General features: G+C 43.4%; 1 protein-coding gene across 1 annotated transcript; it reads right to left on the minus strand.

Moving 5' to 3' along the window:
* LOC127583771 (A disintegrin and metalloproteinase with thrombospondin motifs 8-like) lies at window positions 1-26,291 on the minus strand (the record flags this gene model as incomplete). Its single annotated transcript, XM_052040102.1, is given in 13 exon segments — window positions 1-1,514; window positions 5,685-5,860; window positions 10,769-10,941; window positions 11,634-11,721; window positions 11,723-11,809; window positions 13,337-13,437; window positions 13,440-13,625; window positions 16,371-16,538; window positions 22,329-22,461; window positions 25,534-25,986; window positions 25,989-26,053; window positions 26,056-26,107; window positions 26,109-26,291. Coding segments are annotated over 13 exon segments (2,604 nt in total), but the record flags the coding sequence as incomplete, so codon positions are not given.
* Window positions 26,292-26,458: the final 167 nt, after the last annotated feature.

A 26,458-nucleotide genomic window follows, 5' to 3' on the forward strand; every position in this document is an offset into this window, starting at 1 on the left:
CAAGGCTGTAGATAAAGCAAATTCTGCATTACTAAAGTGGCAAAGTTTATAACAAAGATTTGATAAGTTTTTATAAAATTAAGCAGATTTTAATTTGCTCCCAGTTTGACTGGAGTCTTATTATTTGTCACACAGGAGCCAAGTGTACAAAGTAAGCATCTATATAAAAAGAGGAAAACAAGTCTCTTGGGTTGTAACAGCAGCATCTAAAAAACAATTTGAAAATATAACCAGTACAAAAATAAATAGCTTTGAAAGGAAGCTTAAAAATACCTACTCTCCTTCATTGAAGGTATGACACTTCAGGTACACTATATACAATATTGGAATGCTACATCTGAATTACTTTTAAAATCTTCTATAAAATATACACACATGTGTGGGATGTATATTAAACTATTACAGACAGTACCTTATTTATTAAATTACAGTTACTATGATTACAGGTTTGTCACCTTTGCAATGGCAGACTTATTGAGAGTTAAGACTGGAACAGCAGCTTAAGAAACAATTACAGTATGTTAGCCTGACTTCTGAAAGGCAACGTTCTTAGCATCACTGAGGTAGATAGCTCTCTGGCAAACAACAAAGAGAAGATAAACAGTGGTATTTAGTGTTTTAATACATCAAATGAGTCTACATTATTGACCTTTTTGGTCAGTTAGTGCATTTTCTCCATTTATCTATGGTTACACAACCTGAAACTAAACAGGATTGAGTCCAGTTAGTAACGGGCTGTCAATTATATCACTTTCCACTGAAAAAGTAGCCACGTTTAACATTCCTGTTGGAAGCACTCCTCAGTCGTGGCCTTGGGCTGTTTAGAAGGGTCACATTTATCCTCCTCTGCAGTTTTGCCAGTGTATTCAATGCACAACACACTGCGCTTTCTCTCCCCCTTGCCACAAGTTCTTGAGCAGGGGGACCAGGGGCCCAGCTGCCAAAGTGGGCATGGCATGTCAGCACAGGGTCTGATGTCTTCTGGCTTCAATGCCTTGTTACAGTCCAAGGACAGATTGCCATCATTGTCCTTGCACTCCACATTTCTCCTCTGCCAACCAGATCCACAGCTACGAGAACATTCGGACCATTCTCCAAGGGTATACTGAGAGACGATGGCTTGCTTGAAGGCATTAGGGGACTCCTTGGTTGATTTGGCTTTTTGCTTGCTCAGTAAGACATCATTGGGGATGAAGAAACTATACTTTACCCTGGGAGGCAGTGTATCGGTGCTGATCGACAACAACTGGATCGTCAGTGGCTCCTGCAGCTGTTTGAAACTCTGAATTCTTTCCAGGGTGGTAGAAGAGCCACTATACTTGAGAATAGCCCCTCCAAGTGGAATATATTGCTCTACTGTGATCACAGAATAGTCTCCATTCAGAATGTACGTATCATCCAACAGCTTCACAGCCAGGTAATTCCCATCATGTTTAATTCCTTTATGACTCCGTTGCTTGACATCAATATTGGTGGCTCCAGCGGCGATAGTAACAATGTTGTTGTAGCCATACCTGGGGAGATAAAGCCTCACCATTAACAGCGATTTGAACACATGGCAAGAAATAAAGTTCTGACACAATTAGGGATGAAGAATGCATGAAACGTGGCCTGCAGACTCTGAAAAGTCACTACTATCATCAGTTTGAATTTGATGCAATTGCAAACAAAGGTGTGCTGATGAACAAAGTCTGCCTATTGTTCAAAATCTGCCTATTGTTCAGTAATGTTATGCCTGTACAGCTAAGGTCCAACCAGCCTGCAAACACTAATTCCATCCAGAAGCAGACTAACAAGAACCAGATGGAGCCTGCAAAGTCTCTACTAATGTTAGGACTATTCAGTCCATTTTGCTTGTATTCATGCTAGTTCAACAGCTATACTCATCTCCTCTAATTCAACCTTTTTCCTTCCCGAATATTTCCATATTCTTCATTTTCAAAACACTTACAGCATTTTTCTGTTTTTAAATTCACATTATTGCCTTGTTCATCAAGGTACATGGAGAGGATCTCTGGTTCTAATAACCGATGTGGAAAATCAGATGTCCTTCAAGTATTCAGCAGTGTAACCAACCAATGGAAATAATGGCCCAGTTTCTTACTAGCTGGTGCCGACTTAAGCACAGTCTGAACTTAACTTTCATTGATCTGCTGCTGTCATTTTCCTGACCCAGTCTCCATGGCAACTCGCTGCATGGCAGTAATGCCTTTTGCAGACTATTGTCGTCGTGTGGGGATCCAGAACAAGCCCCACCCACAAAAATGACCAAGTTAAATCAATTGCAGGCATTTCTGGCAAATCAAATACGCCAAGGACAAGAACATAAGAAATAGTCCGAGGCTGCCCGTGGGCCCTCATGCTTGCTCAGCTGTTCAATAGAGGTTTGGCTTTTACCTCAGTGTCACTGACCGGCACCAATTCCAAATCCCTCAATTCCCTTAGCCATTAATCTGTCTTGAATATACTCAGTAACCAAGCCTTCATAATACCCATGAGTAAAGAATTCCAACGATTCACCAAGTCTAGGTGAAGAAATTTCTCCTCATCTTAATCCTGAATGGCAAACCCTTATTGAGGCCGTGACCCAGCCAAAAAATGTCAATTCAATATCTACTCTTAAGGGCAGTGAGAATTTTGTACGTTTCAGTAAGATGATCATTCTTCTCCACTCAAGTACAACCCTGGTGTGCTCAATCCCTCACTTGACAAACCATCTCATCCTAGAATTAATCTGGCAAACCATTGCTGCACTCCCTCTACTGCAAGATTGAGGATTTCCAAATGCCTAACATTCTGCCACATTCAAACAATATTAAAAGTATCAAATAATTAGTTGGCATGCATTTGTAGAAATCAAACTTGATGCCACATCTGCAGGCAAATGTCGACAGTTAAATATGGAGCTACTAGAATTTGAATTACAATCCCAACGTTGTGTAACTTGAAAAACCCTTCAGTTCCATTCCCTTTCCCATTTCAGAAAAGGTTTAAAAGATTGAATCTTTCTTGTGTATAAACTCTTGCTCCTGTTATTCTACCAATAGCTCTTAATTGCATCTTTTCCAAAACTTGAATTCCCTTCCAACAAAGGGGCCCCTGGAAAAACAGATGTGGTTTAACAATTCTTTTCTACAAATTCAGCATTAAGGCACTGATGTATGAACCTTAGATTCACATTGTAATTTTAAAGGGTTTTTCCCATCTGGACTCATCTTTTAATTACAACTCTGAAGGCCATTTGATATATCAGATTTGTGCCAGCTCCCAGAGAAATCCCACAAGTCCACACTCCTTCTCCAGAGAGTTACAGAGAGTTGTGGACACAGCCCAGTGCATCACAGACACCAGCCTCCCCTCCTTGGACTCTGTCTTTACCTCTCGCTGTCTTGGTGAAGCAGCCAGCATAATCAAAGAACCCACCCAGGTCATTCTCTCTTCTCTCCTCTTCCATTGGGTCGAAGATACAGGAGCCTGAGGGCACCTCCCACCAGACTTAAGGACAGCTTCTACCCCACTGTGATAAGACTATTGAACGGTTCCCTTATATGATGAGATGGACTATGACCTCACGATCAACCTTGTTGTGACTTGCACCTTATTGCACTGCACTTTCTCTGTAGCTGTGACACTTTACTCTGTACTGTTATTGTTTTTACCTGTACTACATCAATGCACTCTGTACTAACTCAATGTAACTGCACTGTGTAATGAATTGACCTGTACGATCAGTATGCAAGACAAGTTTTTCTACTGTACCTCGGTACAAGTGACAATAATAAACCAATACCAGATTTTCCTGTAGTCCTACAACATGCCCATCAACTCCCCTTTGACTCTTTTGCCACTTACCCACACCAAAGGGTAATTTACATGAGCTAATCAACCTGCCAGCACGTGTTTGGGACATGGGAGGAAACTTGGCCGCAGGGAGAACATGCAAACTTTACGCAGTCAGAATCAAACCTGGGTCCTCGAGGCAGACGCACTAACTGCCACACCACCATGTCCTTTAATGATCTATATTTGCATTTCTAGGTCTCTGCTCTACCACCTCATCCCTTCACAGTTCCTGTTCCATTACATACAGCTCCAGATTTCTTTGAATTCAACTGTATCTGCTTTATGCCTTATCACTCTAATCTGTCAATTCCCTCACCTTCCTTACCCCTGTGTTACATGATAAACAGATCTCAACATCATTGTTCTTGCATCCAATTCATGTGAAACTCTAAAAATCAGAAGAAGCAAACAGGGAGCCCATGAAGACACCTTGACCCACACTTGTATACTTTTACACCAGACTTCTTAAGAATAAGAAGCACTTTGAAACAATGTGGTCCACAATCTTTGGTTCCATTGTCTTTGGTCAAGTGGCCGGACAGCTCGAGGTGGCTTTACTTTCTCTCCAAAGTAACAAGCTTTCAAATGACTAATTGCTCCTGCAGAATAAATCTGCTTGCCAGGGTACAATCCCAGCACAGTTCAGAGTCTGAACACACAGCACTTCTGGTCCCCACCTCCTCTTTACACCAGCCACCCCTCTCTGCTCTGTACCCAAGCATCAACAATTCCTTTCCCTCCACAGATGCTGCTTGACCCACCAAGTTCCTCCAGCAGTTTGTTTATTGCTACCAGTTCAGAGTCAAGGTTCCAACCACTGCAGATATCCATTTGGTCGGAATTTCTTAACATTCTTTTATTTCCCCAAACGCTTTTTAAAAAACCCAGTTATTATTACACATTTCCAAAGTATTAAATAGTCATTATATAATAAGCATATAGAACTATTTTTCTTCATGTATTTGCGCAGTAGCCACAACAGATTATTAGCTCATGTAAATATATTTCAAGAGTATTTGTATATAAAATCATTTTTTTAAAAAAAATAGTTTTAACACTTTTGTTTAAGAATGGCTTTTACACGTTTTGAATGGTTCCAGTGTTTCACTCATTGGAAAGTTGCTGAGAATGTTGCCAGGACTCGAGGGCCTGAGTTATAAGGAGAGGTTGGACAGACTTTATTCATTGGAGCATAGGAGACCGAAGGGTGACCTTATAGAGGTGCATAAAATCATGAGGGGCATAGATAGGGTGAATGAGTGGTCTTTTCCCCAAAGTTGGGGAATTAAGAAAAGATATCTTTATTAGTCACATGTACATTAAAACACAGTGAAATACATCTTTTGCTTAAGGCATTCTGGGGGCAGCCTGCAAGTGTCGCCACACTTCCGGCACCAACATAGCATGCCCACAACTTCCTAACCCGTATGTCTTTGGAATGTGGGAGGAAACCAAAGCACACGGAGGAAACCCACGCAGACACAGGGAGAACGTACAAACTCCTTACAGACAGTGGATGGAATTGAACCTGGGTTGCTGGCACTGCAATAGCATTACACTAACCACTAGAAGGCATAGGTTTAAGGTGTGGGGGAAGATTTAAAAGGGACCCAAGAGGCAACTTCTTTACAGACAGTAATGGGTATATGGAACGAGCTGCCAGTGGAAGTGGTTGAGACAAGTACAATTATATTTAAAAGACACTTGGATAGATACATGGACAGGAAAGGCTTAGAGGGAAATGGACGTGGACAAGTAGGACTGAAAGGCTTGTTTCTGGGCTGTATTACTCTATGAATCATGTATGAAGCATACAGAACCATTTGTAGAAATGGACTTACTTGGACTTATTCAGAGAGCCAGTTATCTTCCTGCATGTTGAGCTATTCCCACCACAAACAGCACACTTGTCGAATTTCTTACTGGATCCAATGACATGATCACAGCCAGCCTTCACACACTGACCATGGACACAGACTGATGTGGTTTCTGGGCCACATGGAGTGCCATCAATTACCTGCAACACCAAGAATTGACTGAAATTAGGTTTCACTGATGCCCAGTACTCAGCTGTTACCAAGGATTGGTCTAAGGATGGATAGTGTAGACGCTGGGTGTAGATGAGGGAGGGCAAGGTGGGGTGGGGTGGGGTGAGAGGTGGAAAAGTGCTCCAGAAGTATTGATTCTATGAACGTACCCCTTATCCAAAATCCCACAGGATATTAAAATGACCTTACATAAAATACAAAAACGCACTGAAGGAACGTATACCACAAAGTCATAGCACTGTTTAGCAGTCTGGAGAAGTACATTCTTTCATAACTTCAAGTCAGATAGAAGTTATTTTCCTTTGTGCTGTTTGAAAGGATGATAAATTTATAACACAACATTTTTTCAAAGTTTTAATGCACAGAATCCAGAGACTTTTGTAATTATGAACTTTCACAATTGTCAAATTATCTTAGCAAATGCTTTCAAATGGTCACACACTTTTAAAAACAATTCTACTGAAAAGTCTTTTAAGAGACTGTTGGATAGGTACATGGAGATGAGAAAAATAGAGGGCTATGGGTAAGCCTAGTAATTTCTAGGGTAGGGACATGTTCGGCACAGCTTTGTGGCCAAAGGGCCTGAATTGTGCTGTAGGTTTTCTAAGTTTCTATATAAAACTATAAAAGCCGTTTAACTAGCTTGTCTAATAAATTAAATCAGTCCTGGCATAAATGTTCCCTTTCAACTGATTTGAAAGTCGGCTCATCTTAACTGTTTGTCAAATGAAGAAACTGGGAGCAAAGGGGCAGGGCAAAGCCTTGGGTTCCAGCGACTTCCTGTTTGGGCACCTCATTCCACCACTAACTCCAGAGGACAAGCTGAAGCTCAGATTCTTTAACAGGTTTCTCTACAGAATGGTTCTATTTTCAAGCCTAGGAGGAGGTTACTTTGCTCCTGCTTTGCCAGCTTTCACAGGGACTTTTCCCAATTAGATCTGTTTACTAGCCCTTATTCCTGTACTTTTAAAATACTTACCATACACAAGTTATTTTTGATTGTTTTCACCACAATGCAAGTAGAAATAGTCATCCAAATATTCCACGGAAATGCCAGCAGTACTGTGTAGAGGTTCCGGTATTTACCTCCTGACATTTGGGTCTCCCATGCAACTAGGAAAGCCCTGAATTTTTATAGTGCTGATCCCAGAGATTTGTTGACTGCAGTCCAACATTCAGCTCCTGGCATCTCGAGGACTCCACTGGCAAAGTGCCAACTTCTGCAGATGTCACGGTACTTAAGGCTGGAAAATCTGCCCATTGCATACACGAGGCTCTCAAGTGCAAGAACATTTGCCAGTGTCAGTGTCAGAGACATTCTTGCTCTTCGACAGCCAGCAAACTTGGGGGTATGATTTAACTGGCTCACAAAATGTTTCAGTGGGACTTACGATCAGAAATGCTGCTAAGGTTGGAGCCAGCTTCCTTGTGGAAGCTTGCTCTGGGGTTGGGGGGCATCTACTCCAGTTTTCTTCTCTCTCCATTAGCACAGCTCGACAGGATTACACTTCACAACTTTTGTGCCCATTTGTTGATACTTTCTCCAATTTCCTTCATTAACCCATCAACTGGATGACATCATTGACATCTTATCCCCTTGGCAGCCATGACCTCACCTTTGTTCTAGCCACTACCCCCCTCCCCCAGACACTCTCTGTAACTTAACTTGTTTCCACCCTTTGCCAGTTCTGATGAAGGGTCTCAGACCCGAAATGTTAACTCTTTCTCTTTCCACAGATGTTGCCCGATCTGATGAGTATTTTCAGCAATTTCTGTTTTGTTTCAGATTTCCAGCATCTGCAGTATTTTGTTTTGATCAAGTGTGGGTTAACAGGCAGATGACTGACAAGCACAAGCAGAAGGCATTTTAGTAGCAATTATGGGTTAATATTTTACTTGCTCCCTTTGATGCATTCATGTTCATCTTAGTATAGGCAGCACATCTTTTAAGTGAAAGTTAGTGGTTTGCTCACATTGTGATACAGTAACAACTGTGTTTGCATTGCTTCCGAAATTCAGCTGGAGTTGTGGAAGTGAAACACAACTTTAGTTGCTATTCAGTCACATTTAGGACAAGCGATGATGAATTTCTACCACAAAATATTTAAACCATTAAATCCAGCTTATGATATTAGGCTACAAAAACAGATTGCCTTTAACCAGGTTCAATGCCTCCATAAGATAGCAATTTTGTAGAAATGTTAAATGAGGAATTAGACTTTCTGACTATTTTATGGGATATTGCATTTGACCAAGCCTGCAGATTTTCAGAACTTGACATTAAGTTACAAAAAAAGTATTACTTTTGTAACAAAAAAACTAAAAACATTCAACATTTTGTAGTTTGCTATGTGTAATTATTTGAAGTTCTCTAACAGAAAAGTGTTTGGGAAAAAAACATGTATTTATTTTTGATAGTGAAATTAGCGTCTCCAAAAGTAATTAAATGCAGTACCACAATGTGGTTAAAAGCCTTAAATTGATCACATTAAATCCACATGGTGCCAAATGTATGATTCATAGATAAAACTCATCCAAAGAACTAAACAAAGCAGAGACATTGACAGCATGGCCATTATTCTTGCCAAGTTGGGAGTATTAAATTAAACAGAAAGAAGAATTTCAAGATCCCTTAAAATACAACTATCCACAGTTACACTGAGAGATCCAGTGGCTTCCAACTTAGTTTTATTTTGCAGGGAGAGGAATGCTTGAGAAGGTTTAACCAAACATTGGATGTTCAAATATGAAGCAATGCTTGACACTGGGATGGGAGCTGGGGCTCAGCAAGCTTGTGCTTTATAGATTTATGAAAGACTGATAAATTGAGATGTTGTTTGTACCACAAACCACCAAGAATACTGAGAACAATCATTATGCTTTAAAACTTAATAAAAATAGACATCAGTAGAGATTTTCAGCAGAATTGTTGCAATGATGGACATTTTTGGATTATATTTTTTGCCCCTCCACAATTAATTCACTATACCTGGGATGAGCAGGTTTCCAGCTACACAGCAGAATCCGGCTGGACACAGGGTTACGCTGACAGAGGTTGTTATATTTTAGTTATAGACAACAATGATTTCTACTCAGTACCCCACAGGTTGGTAGTTCTAGCCTTTGGGCCAGACCTCCTGACTGTGTGCTGTGGGTCTTCACTTACAGCCCAGCATGCACTGTCCACAACCCTCACTGACCTTTGTCTGGCCCCAGTGGAGTTCAGCAGCCCATCCTACTGTTGAACTGCCCTCTTCAGCCCGCCATCTGACCCACTTTTGTGTAAACTGATGCAATTCTATTGCATAATATTGGATTAATTACAAAGTCAATTATACAGAAGAAATTAACTAATGGTGACTAATGCATTGAGATTTTGAAGGAACCAATCACCATGTTGTAGTTGATTAAATGATACCTTATACTTTCCACAGCTGTTAATATTCAAGTTGTATGCTGCACACAATATTATGTAGATTGCAATTAAACTGGGATTACACTGCCTGTGTCGTCACCAAGACTACCTGCATCTATGGCTATCAGATCAATCACTCCAATATATCAGTGTTGTGAACCAATGGCAAATGATAGAAAGAGAATGGCAATTTAATTCACTGCAAAGAGTCTTCCCTAAATGATTGGGTTCATTAACTCCTCTGGAGAATTTTAACTTTCACTGGAGATCTTCAGTCATCTGTCATGTTTTTAATCACTAAGCTGACTAAATTGCACTGGTCAGATATTTAAGTAAACTAAACCATTGGAGAGTTGCAGAGTCACTGAGAAGGCAGTTGTTGATAATGCCATGTTATATTTTACTTATAGAATGAACATCCATATCCAGGTTTGGGACAGTTTGGCTCCATCATTTCTATCTGTGGCAATATTTTAATCTTCCTACCCACCAGCATACTTTAATTATAATTCAAGTTACTAAGATTCATCCATCCTCAGTGGATATAATCTAAATCACATGCCACCATCTTCCCCACTGCCAAGAGGTCTCCCCTAACTGTCCTTCCAGGTCTCCCTCAGACAGGGCAGTCCAGCCATTTAGTCCTGGTGCTGCCCAGATCTCCAGTAGCAGAGGGTGCCCACTGACATAAAGGTCTGGAGAGTCAAAGCCCTCAGGGAGTTCAGTGACACAACAGGAGTGCAGCCTGAATGAATGATGCACGGGGCAGTTTGAAGTTGGCACGTACTCCTGTCAAGGTGCTCACCTGCTGACCCAAAGCCAGTGAATTCCAGCCGTCACTCCTGTCAATGCTAGTTGACTGCTCCGACCAATTATTTTGAGCTGTTGCTGCTCGACAAACTTTATCGCTGATCAAGGTAACATTCAGTCTCTCATCACATTCCCCATTTAATGTGATCATGGCAGGTTCTCTGCCCAGCTTTGCTGTTCTGTATCACTCAGTACCCTTCCTTAACCATGATCAGAGCTGCACCCAAGACAGAGGAGATGATAAACAGATAACAGTCTCAGGACAACCTTCAGATGATGTGATCACACATGCAAAGACCAAATCATTATTTTTGATTAAAACAAAACAACCAGTCATCTCTGAACATCAAATGCAATAGAACAATGGCATAAATTAATGGGGGTTCTGACTTTATGGCAAGATGCTGGAAAATCTCAAAATAATCCAGTAAAACAATTTTAAATGGACATCACTGATGGACTTTGCAAAAACATTGGCCCAAATTACTGAGCAAGCAAATACTATAAGTGCTGGAATTCTGAAATAAAAACATGAAACAAAAAGCATTCAACAAGTTGGGCAAGATCTGTTGAAAGACAGATTCTGCCAAAACTAGTGAGTTCCTCCAGTATTTTCCGTTTTATTTAGAGTCTGCTCTAAAGAAGTACTTACTTTGGGTTCAAATACTTTGAATTCACTTCTCCCTCTGACACGGCAGAACAGTTTACAACGGTCTCTTGGGGATACTCCTGAGTATTTGGGTATCCATTTAACTGCATTGCCAATCAAGTCTTTGTAATTCCAGCTGTTGTACTTCTCACACTGCTCCTCTCTGAAGCTCTTTCCTAATGTAAAATAGAGATGATAACTTAATTAATATTACTTTGGGAATGGTCCCCTTTTCTTATTTTTAAAATATTTATTTTATTGTAATGTGACTTGGGTCCAAATTGCCAAATTCATGTTGTGTTCACAGTACTTCGAAAATCCACTTGTACTTCTGTAAATATTCATTTGCAACTTCAACAAAATGGCAAAAAAAGGCAAATTTGTAGTGTCACTTTGTGACATCAACCCCTCTTCCCCCTGTTGATCTAATTTCAGGCTCACAAGAGCAGCTCCCACTGAACCTTCCATACTGACCAGATGGCTTGCTCTTACTAGGTCTGACCTGTGAACATATCCTTTCTATCAACACACAAGTACTTCAAAGATTTTAACTCCCATATTCGATTACTTTCTGCACTACACGTGGGATTTAACTACAGTTAAGTATAATTTATCACAAAGGCCCCAGGTAACATGAGGATTACCTTTGTTGTTAAATTGGGAAATTATACATTACATAAATCTTGAAGGTGCACGGCAGGTAGTGTAGAATAATAATAAAGTCACATCGTCAGGGTAGAGGACAACCTATTTGCACTTCCAGGCTGCAGCATTTTATCTTTGCAGCTTACAGTTGATGACCCACCCTGCACCAAACCATACCGATGTGCTCACAAATATTCTGAAACGACTAAAAGGATACACTCACCATTAGTATTTGGACAATCTTGTGTACTGCAGGATCGGTAGCGTGTTCGCTGCCCTCAACAGTATTTCCCACTGGTCTGGGGCACTGGGGTCATTGCATTCTCTGAATGAAAACTGCACGCCCCCACCACAACTTCTGGAACATTCTCCCCAGGGACTCCAAGAACCCCAGCTTCCCTGATAGGAGTCTGCAAAAGATGCAAAAAGTCTTGGTTGGGCCACACACAGGCTCCTGGTAAAATTACACAACTATTTCTATTCCAGGAATCACTTGTAAACAACCTTATTTGTCTAAAGCCTTATAGACCACACCAGAGCAATTCCAGTTTTCTACTGACTGTTTTTATTTTAAACCATGATTAACATTACACTTTATTACATCAGGGTTTATCATGAGGTATCCCACCTCCAAGATTAGGTTATTGATGTTGTGCATCCCTACCCCATTAAATACACAAACCAAGAGGATCACAGACCACAGCCATGAAACTGAGTCAGAATTGTGAATGGTAGATTTACAGATAGTGCAAGCAGTGGATATTGCCTGGGCTGATTTAGACCATATCTCACGGCAGGGACCAGGTATCAAGCACTCCCAGACTAGGATTAGAATGCTCAATGCAGATTTTATAGATCATTCTAAGGGAGTCCCAACTACAAGATTCAACCTTCAGTGAGGTGATATAGTAATAGAGTGATGTCCTACACCCCCCCCCCATCTCCCCGCCCTCCCCTTCCCCCCCCCCCCCCCCGAAGGCTCCCATAGAATACTTGTCTTTGGCCCAGAGATTACTGGCTAAAGTCAATTGAAGCCAGGATTTGAAAATGGCTTCTGCCTGCCAATACCAGCTAGCACAACCACTTTTCCAATTCGATTTCACCTTTCCAAACAAAGTTGGAACCCACTTTTATCCTTTGATTTCCACCACACAATTAGGAATAAGAATGCATCATGCCTCAGTTTGTGGAACGGTCCAGAAGGAAGTACAGTTCTAAATAAATGGTGACGAATTTCAGATAAACATACAATTTGCATTTCTAAATATTTAAAACGCGATGAATTAAATATTTGCAAGGGTAGTGGTTAGCATAACACTTTTACAGCGCCAGCCACCTGGGTTCAAGTCTGGCCGCTGTCTGTAAGGAGTTTGTACGTTTCTCCCCGTGTCTGTGTGGGTTTCCTCCGGGTGCTCCGGTTTCCTCCCACATTCCAAAGACATACGGGTTAGGAAGTTGTGGGCATGCTATGTTGGTGCCAGAAGCATTGTGACACTTGCGGGCTGCCACCAGAACACTCTACGCAAAAGATACATTTCACTGTGTGTTTCGATGTACACGTGACTAACAAAGATACATCTTATCTTAATTTATACCTATCCCTAATACTCCTGAGAAAGGGAGGGCGAGATACCTCCATGAACTGCTCCAGTCCTGGTGAAGAGGTCCCCACTGTGCTGTTGGGAATTCCAGAATTTACAACCCAGCAAAGAAACGCTGGCCACATTATTCCAAGCCAAGGTACTTGTGACTTAGAGGGAAACCCAAAAGCAATGGTGTTCCCATGCACGTTTCTGAAGGTAGCAGTCATGGATTGGAAATTTGAAATTCAGCGCACCTTTTCCTCCACGAATACAGAAAAAAAACAAGAGGATCTTCAACAGCACAGAAGCAGTCGGTGTATGAACATGCAATTGTATACCTTACCTTTCCGTTTATAATCTCGGTGGTCAGACACAGCCCATCGAGGCAGATTGTGCCCTCCCCACACGGAGTCCCATCTGCCCAAAGGAGGCTTCCATTTTTGTGTGACACTCTGGTTTATCTTCAATCCTGCACCATAACTGAGAACACACATCAGAGTCCGACGTGTTTGGACAGTGTCTGTATTCTTCTCCGAAAATCTGCTGGCACTGTGCGTCCAGGTCATATACCTGCCCTGGCAGTTCAGTGGGTAATGAGAGCGATTGAACAGGGGCGTCCAGCAGACAGTCTCCTGTCAATGAGACCAGCAACACTAGAATCAGGCAAGTTCTCTTTTAAAACCCTGCTTCTTCAATGAAAAAGCAGATCTTTTAGTGTATTCTAACTTGTCAAGTATGTTGGGTCAGATGTTTTGGGACATATGACATTAGGCCCAGAGTTAGTTTTACGTCCCTTTTCTTTTACACCCCATTTCTATACAACTGTCAACTGGAAACATTGAAATGGTTTATCCCACTGAATGTTGAATAGTAGCCATTGGATAATTTCTGCCAAATCACCATGGTGAAGTGGAATAAATTGGGGAGATGGAAGCCCATCAGAATTCTAAAACCAATCATCACTGCGCATCTTTCACATCTAGGCAGGGTTGGGCTCGACTCAGTCTAGGATTGTCAAACAATTACCCATTCAGTCACGTTTTCAACATTAACCATCTACATCAGTAGCACAGAAACTGCTCATAGTAGAGTGGCCACTAGTCGTATATGAGAGTCTCCACTGGTCAATGGTACAGATTCCTGACAAACCGTTCCTCTCTCATTGCTGTATGTTAATTTCACCTAGCAAGAAGCTAATAAGAAAGATGTAAGAACTTCTAATTCAAGGGAAAACAACTCCAGGGGTTAAGTATATCAAATATGGTCTCATATTTGGCATACTTGACAAAAATTAAAAATTCCAGAAATTCAGGCAAGCACTTGAGAGAGGAAAGTTTGTTTTTGGCAAAATCTAGAATAAATTCTCTTTGATTAAAGTATGTTTCAAGAATTTCCTTGTTGCTTCATATCATGGTGCCAATGGAAATTGACCACAATGAATCAGACTTTGGATTGGATTCTGTGCTGATGGAGTTGAAACACACAGCTCGTCCATGATGCTCAAATAGTTACGACACCACGGTTAGTTACAAGAGGTCGGACTGGATCATGCCTAACCTGCTCTTGCTGTTCCCATGGCCATGTATGTTTTGTGGCCCCACGGGTCAATGGGAACTCCGGACTCCTGTACCACCCTGCAAAGCGGAAGGATGACTGGGTAACAGGCAGCAGATCCCAAGGTCCATTCCCTGATTGTCCCCATTGTCAGACATTTACAAATAGTTGAACTAGATTTAGGGGACATAACTTAAGCACATTTTAATTTAAGTTAGACAAATCATAAACATGATTGAATAAAAGACAAAATTGCAAACCTTTTCAATCCAGGCCGTTGACTCCATTTAAATGAATGGGCCTTTGTTACATAGACCAGCCATGTCTGGCATAAAGCAAAGGGGCCAGATGTGAAGGGTGTCCATTCCCTCTGCTTAACACAACCAAGTTCCACACCTGGACTTAGTACAGAGTCCTGGAGTGGAACAGGAGGTCTAATGTGTCAATAGCTTACCTCCAATGTGTCCTCAGCTTTTGTACTGCTGAGTGAACAGTCTGTGCAATCTGAAGGTTCTTCACAGAACTGCTCGATAGCCATCATCATGCTCTACCTATCATGATATTAAATGCTCTAATTTCTTTAGTTGACTCACAATACCTTGCTAAGAATTGCATTTCAGTCTAGAGCTTCAGATTTAATACAATATCCAGTGAATGTTAGTGTTTCTTTACTGTAAGCCCAATGTCATTAAAACCAGTGTCAACACAAGAATTAAGACTATAAGGGACAGCAGGAGGCCGCCATTTGGTGCTCCATGCCTGCTCTGCCAATCAACAAGATCATGGCTGAAGCACAGAATAGTGTGCAGCTAAAAGTTTCAAGCTGCAGACTATCCCTCACACAGCACACATATGGAACCTGGAGCCCAGATGTGGCATTATAGGGCACAAACACTTAACATGCTTGCCTAAAATTCCCCTCTGCACATTTTTAGCAAAGCTGTTAACCAGTTTAAAATTAATGAGCTAACACTTTTTACATAAATAGCAGAGGAAAGAATTTCAGACAAACATTAAACATCCAAAGACCATCAGGGAGGAGTTTCTTCACAGAACTTGCAAGCAAATATATCTGGTGTCATGTGCACAAGGCCATGCCCAATCTAATCACCAACTGTGCCTGTCTGCAGTGCTCTAAATACCTATTATTACTGGGATGTTAGAAACACTGCTCACCACAAGTAAGGCATTACTTCAGGATCCAGTTAATAAACTTGCTCTTCTGTACAATGATCAGCCTATCTGCATGTACCAAATAGGATTTGATTATGTTCTGCATTAAGTTTTATTTCTCTAGAGTCATGTACCAATTTTGTCAATCAGGAAAATAAACTTAATGCAATGGAGGGGGTGGGGGGGGGGGGGTGGGGGTGGTGGCAAAAGCAGTTGTCAACACCTTGGGTCAAGACCCTGTACGAGGACTGATGCAGGGTCTCAACCCAATACATTGACAATTCCTTTCTCTCCACAGACGCTACTCGACCTGCTGAGTTCCTCCAGCACATTGTTTCAGACCCCCATTGAATGAAATAAACAATGACAAGTGTTTACCGACACAGACCACAAGGTTGACAATGCATGGACAACTTGCGTTAAATAGATTTTAATAGGCAAGTTTTGTTTAGTTAATTTTCCCCTTTTATCTGCTCACTGATCTAGATCTGCAGTAAAAACACATCGCTTTGGTTGTAAAACACAGTCTCTAATCAATACATAGAAATCCCAATGGATTTTAAAACAGATTCCATGAAAGATGCATCAGAAAATAGAGAAACTACAAAGCCCAGAGGACCACTGCATCACTTTGTGCTTAATTCACTTACCGTGACCATTGTCAAAGAACTCTGTAACATGAAATGCACTACAAGGAGACCAAGGCAGAGTGCTATTGAGTCGAATGAACAATGGAGCCATCACATGGTTTAACTTCATCTGGCCAAACAGCTTTTCACATGCCTTTGAATCATCATGTGGCATACTCAATTCATGACCTGTTAGAATTGAAAACATTAATATTCAAATTCAGTCAGAAGATAGCAGGTAGTACAGCTACTATGGTATGAATCCATTCTGAAATAATTATTGTTCAATTTGGGGGAAACTTTGGCTATTGTATCAGCTAATAATTAAACTGAATAATTAACAAGCATTGCAATTTTTTGGAATTGGCAAGGATGAATTTTAAGAAAGTGAATTCAACCATTAGCAGGACACCATGGAACTAGCTGCTGATGGACTTCCTGTCTGAAGGATAAACAGAATTGTTGATCGATGACTTCAGATAAAAAGATTTTGTAACTTATCCAAGGGTAGAATTCCACTGTATTGAGTCATTTCCCATTCATCTTTATTGTATAGAATTTCAGATCCAGAAATAATAGTGAAATGTATCATTCAAATCTATATGTAAACATGCTACCCAGCTATCTGTGATTAATGACTCACTGTTGTACATCAGCAATCAAGAACATCTGCACACTAAGCAGCACTTACAAAAGCTAGCAAAGCATAATAGCATTTGAATTCAAGACAATCATCTGGTGAGCCAAGGGTACAGCTACCACAAATAGCTTTGCACTTCCACTGGAAATATTATTGCAAGCTCAAAACATAACTCCGATGGAATAGGTCCAAATACATCAGAATCCACAGCACCTTCATTTAGTACTGATAAAAAACCTCGATATAATAACGTCAGGGAAAAAAAAATAGTGAGATAACAAGATTAAGAGGTTGCCATATTCTGTTAGCACTTTAATGAAAATCAGAATTAGATGACATCAATGCTTTTGTGAAAGCAACACCAGGAGCAATGCATAAGTGTGCAACTTGAAGGGCAGTCCCATGCTAACACTTTAAGACTAGTACCAATTTACACTGCTGCAAAGTAATATGTCACTGTCTCTGCATCTCCTTGATCAAAATAGTGACTAATGCACACATTGTTCATGTTGCAAAGGCAGCAGCTAAGGCTAAGATTAAGGATGAAACTCTACTCTTAACAAACCATGTGCAAATCTCATTTTGCATGGATTGCAGTTGTATTGCAGGCATGTGGAAATGAAGTAGAATTGTTAGGCCACTTTTTGAACTGCTCTCAAACTATCAACCCAAGTTCAATTTGCACCACTTCACACACAAATTCTGCATGTTTACTTCCTACAAAGCCAAAATTGGTGATGAATATGTATGACAATGGACTAATTAGAGAGCATTAATGAGGAGAATCATTGAATGGTAAAACAAGATATCTAGCAAAATGTTTATGGCATTCCAGATGTCTCCAGCACCTATGACCAGAGAAGGTGGAAGGAAGCCAAATTCTCTGGAGTACAAAACTGGCACTTTGCCCAATCTGCTCTTAGCAAAGCAACAACTTTTTGTTTTAAAGAAAACGTACAACTTTCAGTGATGAAGTGTAACTAATCCTTTTTGAGAAAAAAAAGATACATCCCTTTTTAAAACTTAGTTTGAAATATTGCCTTTCCATCGCAGAAGACAAAACGAGCCCAGTAAAGCTGGAGTATTCCGAAGGGATGTGGATAATTGTGTTCTGCAAGTCTCTGACCCCTAATAGCTAACAGATGACTGGCTATGCCTCTTACTAATGGTGGGAGTATTGTCTCTTTGGTAGCAGGCAGGTTAGTGCTACTGTGTGCTATGCATTACTTATCAGAACAGGTAAAATTAGGGTAATTCCGTCTCTTACACAAGGATTCAAGCATCTACTTGTCAGAGACAAGTCACTGCTAAGTGACAATGGGTTTAGTTATATTGCTTTTATTATGTTACCTCATCTTCCCTACTTACCACCCAATCTTTGCTCAAAATTTAACTGAAATCACACTTATAATCTATGATCCTTCATTCTGGAAACGAGAGGTCAGGTAATTAACTGCACATGAGAAGTGGGAAGTAACATCACCAGCAATTTCAGCTTAAAGGATGGAGATATTTAAGAAAACTTGCTGATCTTAAAATGGCCAGATGGTGCTACCTGCCAACAGAAGCCTCAGCCCAATACATCACGGGCACATCCCTCCCCACACCGGCAGTATCTACAGGAGGAGCTGCCTCAAGAAGGCAACATCTATCATCAAAAAAAAATCCCTACCATCTGGTCCATGCCATCTTCTCGCAGCTACCATCGGGCAGGAGGTACAGAACCTGAAGTCCCACACCACCAGGTTCAAGAACATCTACTTTCCTTCAACCGTTCGGTTCTTGAACCAACCAGCACAACCCTAATCACTACCTTGGTATAGAAACACGATGACTACTGTGCATGACAATGGACTTTGTTTTGTTCTAACTGTGTTTTCTCTTGTATAATTGTATAGTTTATGCTTAATTTATGTATCTTGTGTGAATGTTGTGTCTCTGATGTCACGTGCCTGTAGTGTTGCTGCAAGCAAGTTTTTCATTGCACCCGTGCATGCATGTACTTGAGCATATGACAATAAACTCTACTTTTACTTCAGATGCCTTCATATCCTTTCCTGTTAACCATTCACTATTCCCTTCCCCACAGACTTTATCTACTTTTATACAAATACAATTAATAGTCTCCTGAAAAAATCAGTCTCCTTCTGTGCAGCTGTTATTATTTTTGGTTTCCTTTACGTCAAAGAATCAAAGGTAGAAAGTCCATTACACTAAAGCCTGGACATCTTTGCTAGAAAATGCCTCTTTACCCACCCATTCCTCACCAACTCCCAACCAGCTGACATATTAAGATAAACAGTTCAAAAGTTTAGAGCCCCAGAAGGTTTGCAATCTAAGTTGCAAGAAACATACATGCTTTCACCAAATGCAGCTTTCTAATTGAGTCTTAAAATGATACAAGTTTGTGACAACACAGGAGCCCATCGAGCCAGAATTTGTAAAACCAATCCAGTCACTATTTGTCAGCTGTTTCCCTGTAGCCCAATCATTTCCCATCATTTGTGCACCCAGTATCATTTGAGTGCCATGAATGCATCTGCTTCCAATGCCCTTTCAGCTGAGGTCCAGATCAAAACCAATTGTGGAAGTGAAACAGCATTTCTTCACATCACCTTTGGCTCTTTTGCCAATCACCTTAATTCCAAGCCCTCTGGTTCTCAACCCCTTCCACCAATGGAGGTGCTGCCTGGATCCTTCACATCCAAGAGGTGATGGCAGGAGAACCAACTAACCATCTGAAAGCCCATTCTGTTGGTAACCAGAACAAGGTTCCACCACTCTGTACAAAGGATATCACTCCAACAATCTGAAATGTCTTTTTACAAATCTGAATTTGTCCTACTGTTATATTTCAGCTTGAAAGTGGGCCACAGGTTTACTATTTCTACAATTACTGAACGTTTGAGATGTCCAATTCTCCTGTTTTTAAGCAGAGCTAATAGCTTAACTTCTTATATTCTTCTCAATGCAGTTCCCCAAGGCTAGGATTCAGTCCTTTATTTCTGCAACTGCCTTGAATACTTGATTCTGTCTGAAATAAAACAGGTCCCAAGGTCTACTTTTAAAGCATACAGAAATATTTGGCCATTTTTCGGCATCACTCCGCTGTTACTTAATCTACAGTCTAATGTTCAACAGCTGAACGGTGTAACATTTTAATGCAAAACCTGTAATCAGTAGCATGCTTCATCCTTTTAAAGGATAATCATTGACAATATGCAAGAAAACAATGTTTCCTCAACAGTGAAGCCAGTTCCTCAGATATGGTAGTTCAGCTGTTAAGTTATTGGAACAGTATCCAGAACCTGGATGACTAATCAAGAGAACACCAATCCATACCTTGGCAGTCAGGGAATTCAAGTTCAAATAATTAAATAAATCTGGAATTAATAAACGGGGATCAGTGACCATGAAATCACTGGATTATTGCTAGAACCAATGCTTCACTAATGTGCTTAATGGAAGGAAATAGCCAGATGCAGCTGTATGTGATTCTAAATCAACAGCAGAGGTATCCTGTTAATTGACTTCTGAAATGGCCCAGGAAGCCATTCAGTTCACTGGGAATTGGGAATAAATAAATGTTGCCCCATTGTTAGCAATACTAAAGTTCTGTCGATGGATTGTAATTGAGGTCAGAAATAACAAATCAGGCTCCTTGGTATCCAAGTTAACCTATACGCCCACATCTCACTTCCAACCTACAAGTGGATAACAATTAGCATGATGGAATTACCATTGAGTTTTATGCTTTTGTTGTACAAGACGGCAGAGGTGAAGACTTGATGTCAGGATGGTTCAGGACGCGTAGAGACACAGACAATCAGGCCACATGCCTTGGAAACACAGAATCCCCAGATACGGGGCAGCTCCTGGGCACTGTGTTGATGTGAATGGAGCATCAGCAGAACAAAGTTGGTTAACCAGCTGGATGGAAGTTGTGTAATGTTTAAGGGGCTGAGGGAAGTGAAGCCCTGACTGTTGAAGGGCCCAGATAAGCGCATCACACTGAAGAGAACATTTACCCAAGTATGTTCAATAAACATTTTTCTAAACAAAATGTGATCATCACACAGAGTTTTATTTTTAGCACCCATATAGTTCATGTATCCGATCACCTTTTCTTGATTTATAATTGGGCTAAAGATAAATTGATAGCTTGGAATTGATTAAAGAGTATTTTTAGAAGATAGAACAGAAGAGTACAGCACAGGAAAAGGCCATTCAGCCCATTGCTGTGTTGACCATGATACCAATATAAATTAATCCAACGCTTCATACCCCTCCCTGCTTCCATCACCTCCCCTGGCAGCAAGTTTCAGGCACCTACCACTGTGGAAATAAAACTTGCCTCATAGATCTCCTCTAAACTTTACCCTCTCACCTTAAACCTGTGCCTTTGACACTTCCACACAAGTGGAGCCTACTGGCGAATAATGACAATAAAACAAAAAAGAACAGAAGACAGACATACAAGCAATCAATTTGAGCAGAAACCACACATTGTCCCCAGACACGACAGTTCCCAGGAGGTGCCATATCTCTGTGGCTCCTCTATCTGCAAAGGAGTGAAACCCTTGAAGTGCTCCATTTGTCTGTGCCCCGACCATCTCCTATTCCATCCTGATATCTGCTCCGGACCTCCCAGTCTCCTGTTATCATAGAACCAGAGGCATACAGGGCAACTAGAATTCCATAACTCTGCTCAGCGGGGTATGCAATACATGACTGATGTCACTTGGGAAAGTGCCTTAACTGCAGATACAGAGTTTACAAGCAGAAGAAGCTTACTCTTGCATTGTTTCCAACTTGTTCTCTCTTTGGGGAGACCAGGTGAACAAACGGCTTTAAGTTTTCAATTTTTTCACTAACATCCCAAGTGACCACCCTCCACCCCTCCTGCAATCTGGCTCCAATCCCTCCTGATGTGCTCCATGGCCCCTTGGATCTCCTCACCACCACCCCCTCCCCCAAAATTTCCCAGCTTCCCTCCCATCTCCTGGATCACTTCTGCATACCACTCATCCCCTCCCCAGTTTGCTTCAAACCACTTCAAACTTCCGAACAGTCCTCCGCCGAGCTTGCTTCGCTCCATGGGAGGAGATTGCTGAGGCAAAGCACCCCTCACTGTGCGCAGAGATGTCAACAGGGCCCAGAATTGCTTTGCTTGTTGGACCCATTAGCACCTGCGAGGGCAGGTTCCCCCATACACCACTGTCTTCACACGCTGAAGAATCTGAGCTGAAGTTATTAAACATTTAACAAATAATCAACAATCATGACTTGGATGACAGGCAGAAGACCGAATTTGCTGCCGATTGCAAGTGCCACTGTACCCAGTTCATGCGCCGTGGTGTATGCTGCCTGAAGTCCATTATCTTCAATCACAGCACAGCTCCGGCTTGGATCACACATGGTGCCCGTGTCTGCCACCCCCAGGGTGTCACAGCTCTTGTGACCACAGATGTCCTGCAAGGAAGGAATGAGGAACATTTCAAACATTCTACAAATGGCTCATTAATAAAGTTGCTTAATGTCTTTGTGAAATAAATAAGAGTAACAAAGGCTGGTGAATAAATATTGCCGACCTACATTCCAAGTGCAGCACAGACTAAAAGTTTCAGTAAAGATAGGAACAAATGTTTAATTAAAAAGTCACTAAACCAGCTAAGCAGTTAAGTAACTCACTGAGTGATAATTCAATTAAGCCTTTGTAGAATATACTAGCTGGCTGCTGTCACTCAGTTATGCTCCCTTTCAAATCCGCAACTTTATTGGCCAGTTGCCAGACAAGTTCGCTTGTGTACAAATCAAACCTACCACTTTAAAAAGCATAATATTAAAATAAAACCCTCATCCAATCAATCTGACATCCTTAAACTTTCAGGGTGGACAAAAATTAATTGTTTCATTTTTACAAATGGTTTCATGCAAATTCTGTTCACCTAAAATTCAAACAAAAAATTCCTAACTTCTAATGAAAGGAACAGAATCCTCATTCTTAAAAAGAAGTATGAGGTTAAGGGGATTAAACACTCTGCTTTGGCCAAAACATTCAGGCTGTTGGCTCCGATTGCCACTAAACTGCTCAGAGGAGTTACTACAACTTAAAGTAAAACGTTTTGCTAGAAGTTGGAAAACAGTAGAAGTTACTTTGTGTTCTAGAATGGCAATTTGTCCGGAAGATTTAGTGTAATGGAATCACACATTTCAAAGCTTTAAATCCATCACTACACTTTAATCTTTGCTTTCCAGTAACATAACTAGCTTTCTGTTAATCATTAAAATGTCTATTTGGGTAGATATTTATCCATCAATATTTTAGTTAATAGATGCTTTAGAATATCACTTTAGAAAAGGTCACACTATTGGCTGTTCACCAAAATGCAAGGTATCCACTATAATATTTTTATATAACCTGCCACAGAAAACAGATCCAAATGCTTGGTACCTTTCAATTCAATAGTCTCCAAAGATTATGGACCAGAGTGAATATGTTGATACAAATTTACAGGTTGCATTTAATGACTTCTGTCAATACCATCTATTGATTCCCAATTCTTGAAATAAAACTATCTAAATACCAGGTGTAGAATTTCTACACCAAGACCTTTACCTGTGCAGTGACCAGAACTAACACCTAAGCCTTTCACAGAGAAACAGGATGGGGCATTTGCAATTTCTAGTTATTTTCACAAGCCCAGAAATAGTCCACATCTCATAGCTAAGCAGGGAGTTAAGATAATTATATCCAGAAATCGCCATAGCTACCCTTGCACTGCAATTATTAACATCTTGTTGCCTGTAAGATTTTATTTTTAAACACAAAAGATTATTGTGATGTGGATTTCCAAGTTATCAATAATATCTCAGATACAAGATATCTTTATTAGTCACATGTACATCAAAACACACAGTGAAATGCATCTTTTGCGTAGAGTGTTCTGGGGGCAGCCCACAAGTGTCGCCAACCTAGCTATGAGACATGGTTTGGGGCTGGCAATCTCTCAACCTTGTCCTACCCAAACCCTTCCTCTCCTATCTTGACCCATGATTCACCTTGAATGAACCACCGTTAATGGTCAGTCCTCTGTCTAATGTCACACCAATTGTACCACACCTCTCACAGCAGTTAGAACAGTACAAAGTTTCACAGCAACTGCAGACAGCGGGTATTGCCTTGGGCAGTGACCACAGCCTGTACTGAACCAGGGTAGTCCCAGCTCACCAGATACAAGCATCAACTCTCTCCTCACTTCAACCCTCAACCTGTCTAACTGATTTTGGAGACAGAGAGAGACTGCCGATGCTGGAATCTGGAGCAACACACAAAACGCTGGAAGACCTCAGCGAGTTGAGCAGCATCTGTCGACTGACCATTTCCCCCGCAGATGGGCCTGACCCGCTGTGTTCCTCCAGCGTTGCGTCCCTACCCGAACCTGCCGGGTTTCAAGCGCCGCCCCTGCACCGCGGAGGGCGGCGGTTGAAGGCGACACTCTGGCGCCCGGTTCCAGGTGAAGCAGGGAAAGTCACAGCGGATTACGGCCGGGATTTCTGTGCATCATTCTGTGGAGACTGAGACACCCCCGTGCGCAGTGTGGGAGAGCAGTTCTCCTGGAGCCTGCGATGGATGGCAGGGAACAGCAGCCACACACGCAAGTAAACGTGTGTCAGTACCGAGCACAGGCGCGGATCATTCCACCCCCAATCACCCTCCCGGGAGGGGGGCAGTGCCGCACATCTGGCAGCGGTGATCCAGCGGATACACGTCCTGGGAACCCCGCGGACTCCCGTCCCCACCGCTGCCCCTCTCCCCGTCCTCCCAGCGAGCGGGGTGAGACAGAAGCCGCCCGGGGCACCGGAACCCCTCGGGGACGGAGGATCCCGCCGTGGAGTCGGGGGACCCGTTCCTCCTGTCACTTCGGGGATAGCCCAGAGGTTCCCGGGAAGGGGAGTGGGGGGGGGGGGAGTGGGGAAGGAGATCCGGGGTGGGGAGAGGGGAGGCAGCTGGGTCCCGGGGTGCTAGAGAGCGGGAGACCGAGAGGGGAGTCCCGGGAAGAGGGAGATGGACACCGGGCGAGAAAGGGGTGGGGTGCCCCGGGATACTGGAGAGGGGGTCCCCGAGGAAGGAGAATGTGGACACCGGGAGGGAAGGAGCAGAGGGGAGGGAAGGGGGAAAGTCCCAGGATACTGGAGAACTTTGGGGGTGGGGGGTAAGAGCGATATGGGAGAGAAGTTGGGGGAGAGATTGCTCCCGGGGTGCTGGAGAGCGGGAGACCGAGGGACGGGAAGAAAAGGAAGGGGTGAGGGGAGGTGGGGTTAAGAGAGTGTCCCGGGGAGAGGGGTTATGGGGGGGTGGGAGATGTGGACACCGGGAGAGGGGGCGGGGGTCCCGGGAACGGCAGCAGCGAGGCGGAGAGCGCACGGTTACACACGCGTTTTGGGGGTGGGGATGAGGTTGGGGAGGGAGAGGACGTTCGCGCCGGGCCGAGCGGTCTCTCTCCCTCACCGCGCACCCCGACCCCCCGCACAAACACTCACCTGGCGGGTGAAGAGCAGCGCTGTGTCGAAGTGCTCGGGTGGCCGGTCGCTGGGCGGGTTGAAGCGCCGCTGCCAGGCGCAGAAACGGCGCAGGGTGAGGCCGGCGTTGGTGGAGACCTGGGGGCCGTCCCCGGTCCCGTCCCCGTCCCCGGCCACCAGCAGCCGGACCACCACCACATGCAGCAGGTTGCGGATGCTGGGGTCGCGGTAGAGTCCGGCCACCACGGCCATCAGCGTCAGCAGGTAATGCGGCAGCTCGTCGCCATGCAGCCGTGCCATCGATGCGTCGGCCACCAGCAGCGTCTCCATGTAGCGCGCCTCGGACACGAAGCGGCGGGCGCGGGCGGCGGTGCCGGCACCGGGCGTGCGGGCGGGCGGGCTGCCGGCACCACCGGGCGTGCGGGCGGGCGGGCTGCGGCAGCCGGGGGGCAGCCCCGCCGCCGCAGCAGGTGAGGGCGGGACAACGAGTCCCCGGGACCCCGGGGCTCGATCAGGTAGTGGTGGGAGCCGGCGGAGAGGCGCCCCGCATACCCCGGCACAGGCTGACCGCCGCCCGCGACTCCCGCCGCCCCCTGCAGCCCGCCCGAGTAGAAGCAGCGGCGCAGCGCCGGTTCGGCCCGTTCCCGGGACTCGCCCAGGCGCCGCACGCTGAAGCCCGGCGCCACGAAGCGGGAGTCGGGCACCAGGTGCAGGGTGAAGCCGGTGCCGAAGGCGCGCAGGCGGTAGATGCGCCGCTCGCAGCGCCCGGGCGCCCGTCCCGCCCGTCACACCGCCCCGGCCTCACCTCGGCCACGCACGGCCCGAGGGCGGCGAGGAGCAGCGGCCGGGCTAGCAGCAGGAGTAGGGCCCAAGCGGCCGGGCATCGCGGGCGGGCGGCCGGCGGTGGGGTGGGTGGGTTGGCGTTGGGGGTCTTCGCAACTCAGCG

Source organism: Pristis pectinata, chromosome 27 (assembly GCF_009764475.1).
Source record: "Pristis pectinata isolate sPriPec2 chromosome 27, sPriPec2.1.pri, whole genome shotgun sequence".
Taxonomy (NCBI): domain Eukaryota; kingdom Metazoa; phylum Chordata; class Chondrichthyes; order Rhinopristiformes; family Pristidae; genus Pristis; species Pristis pectinata.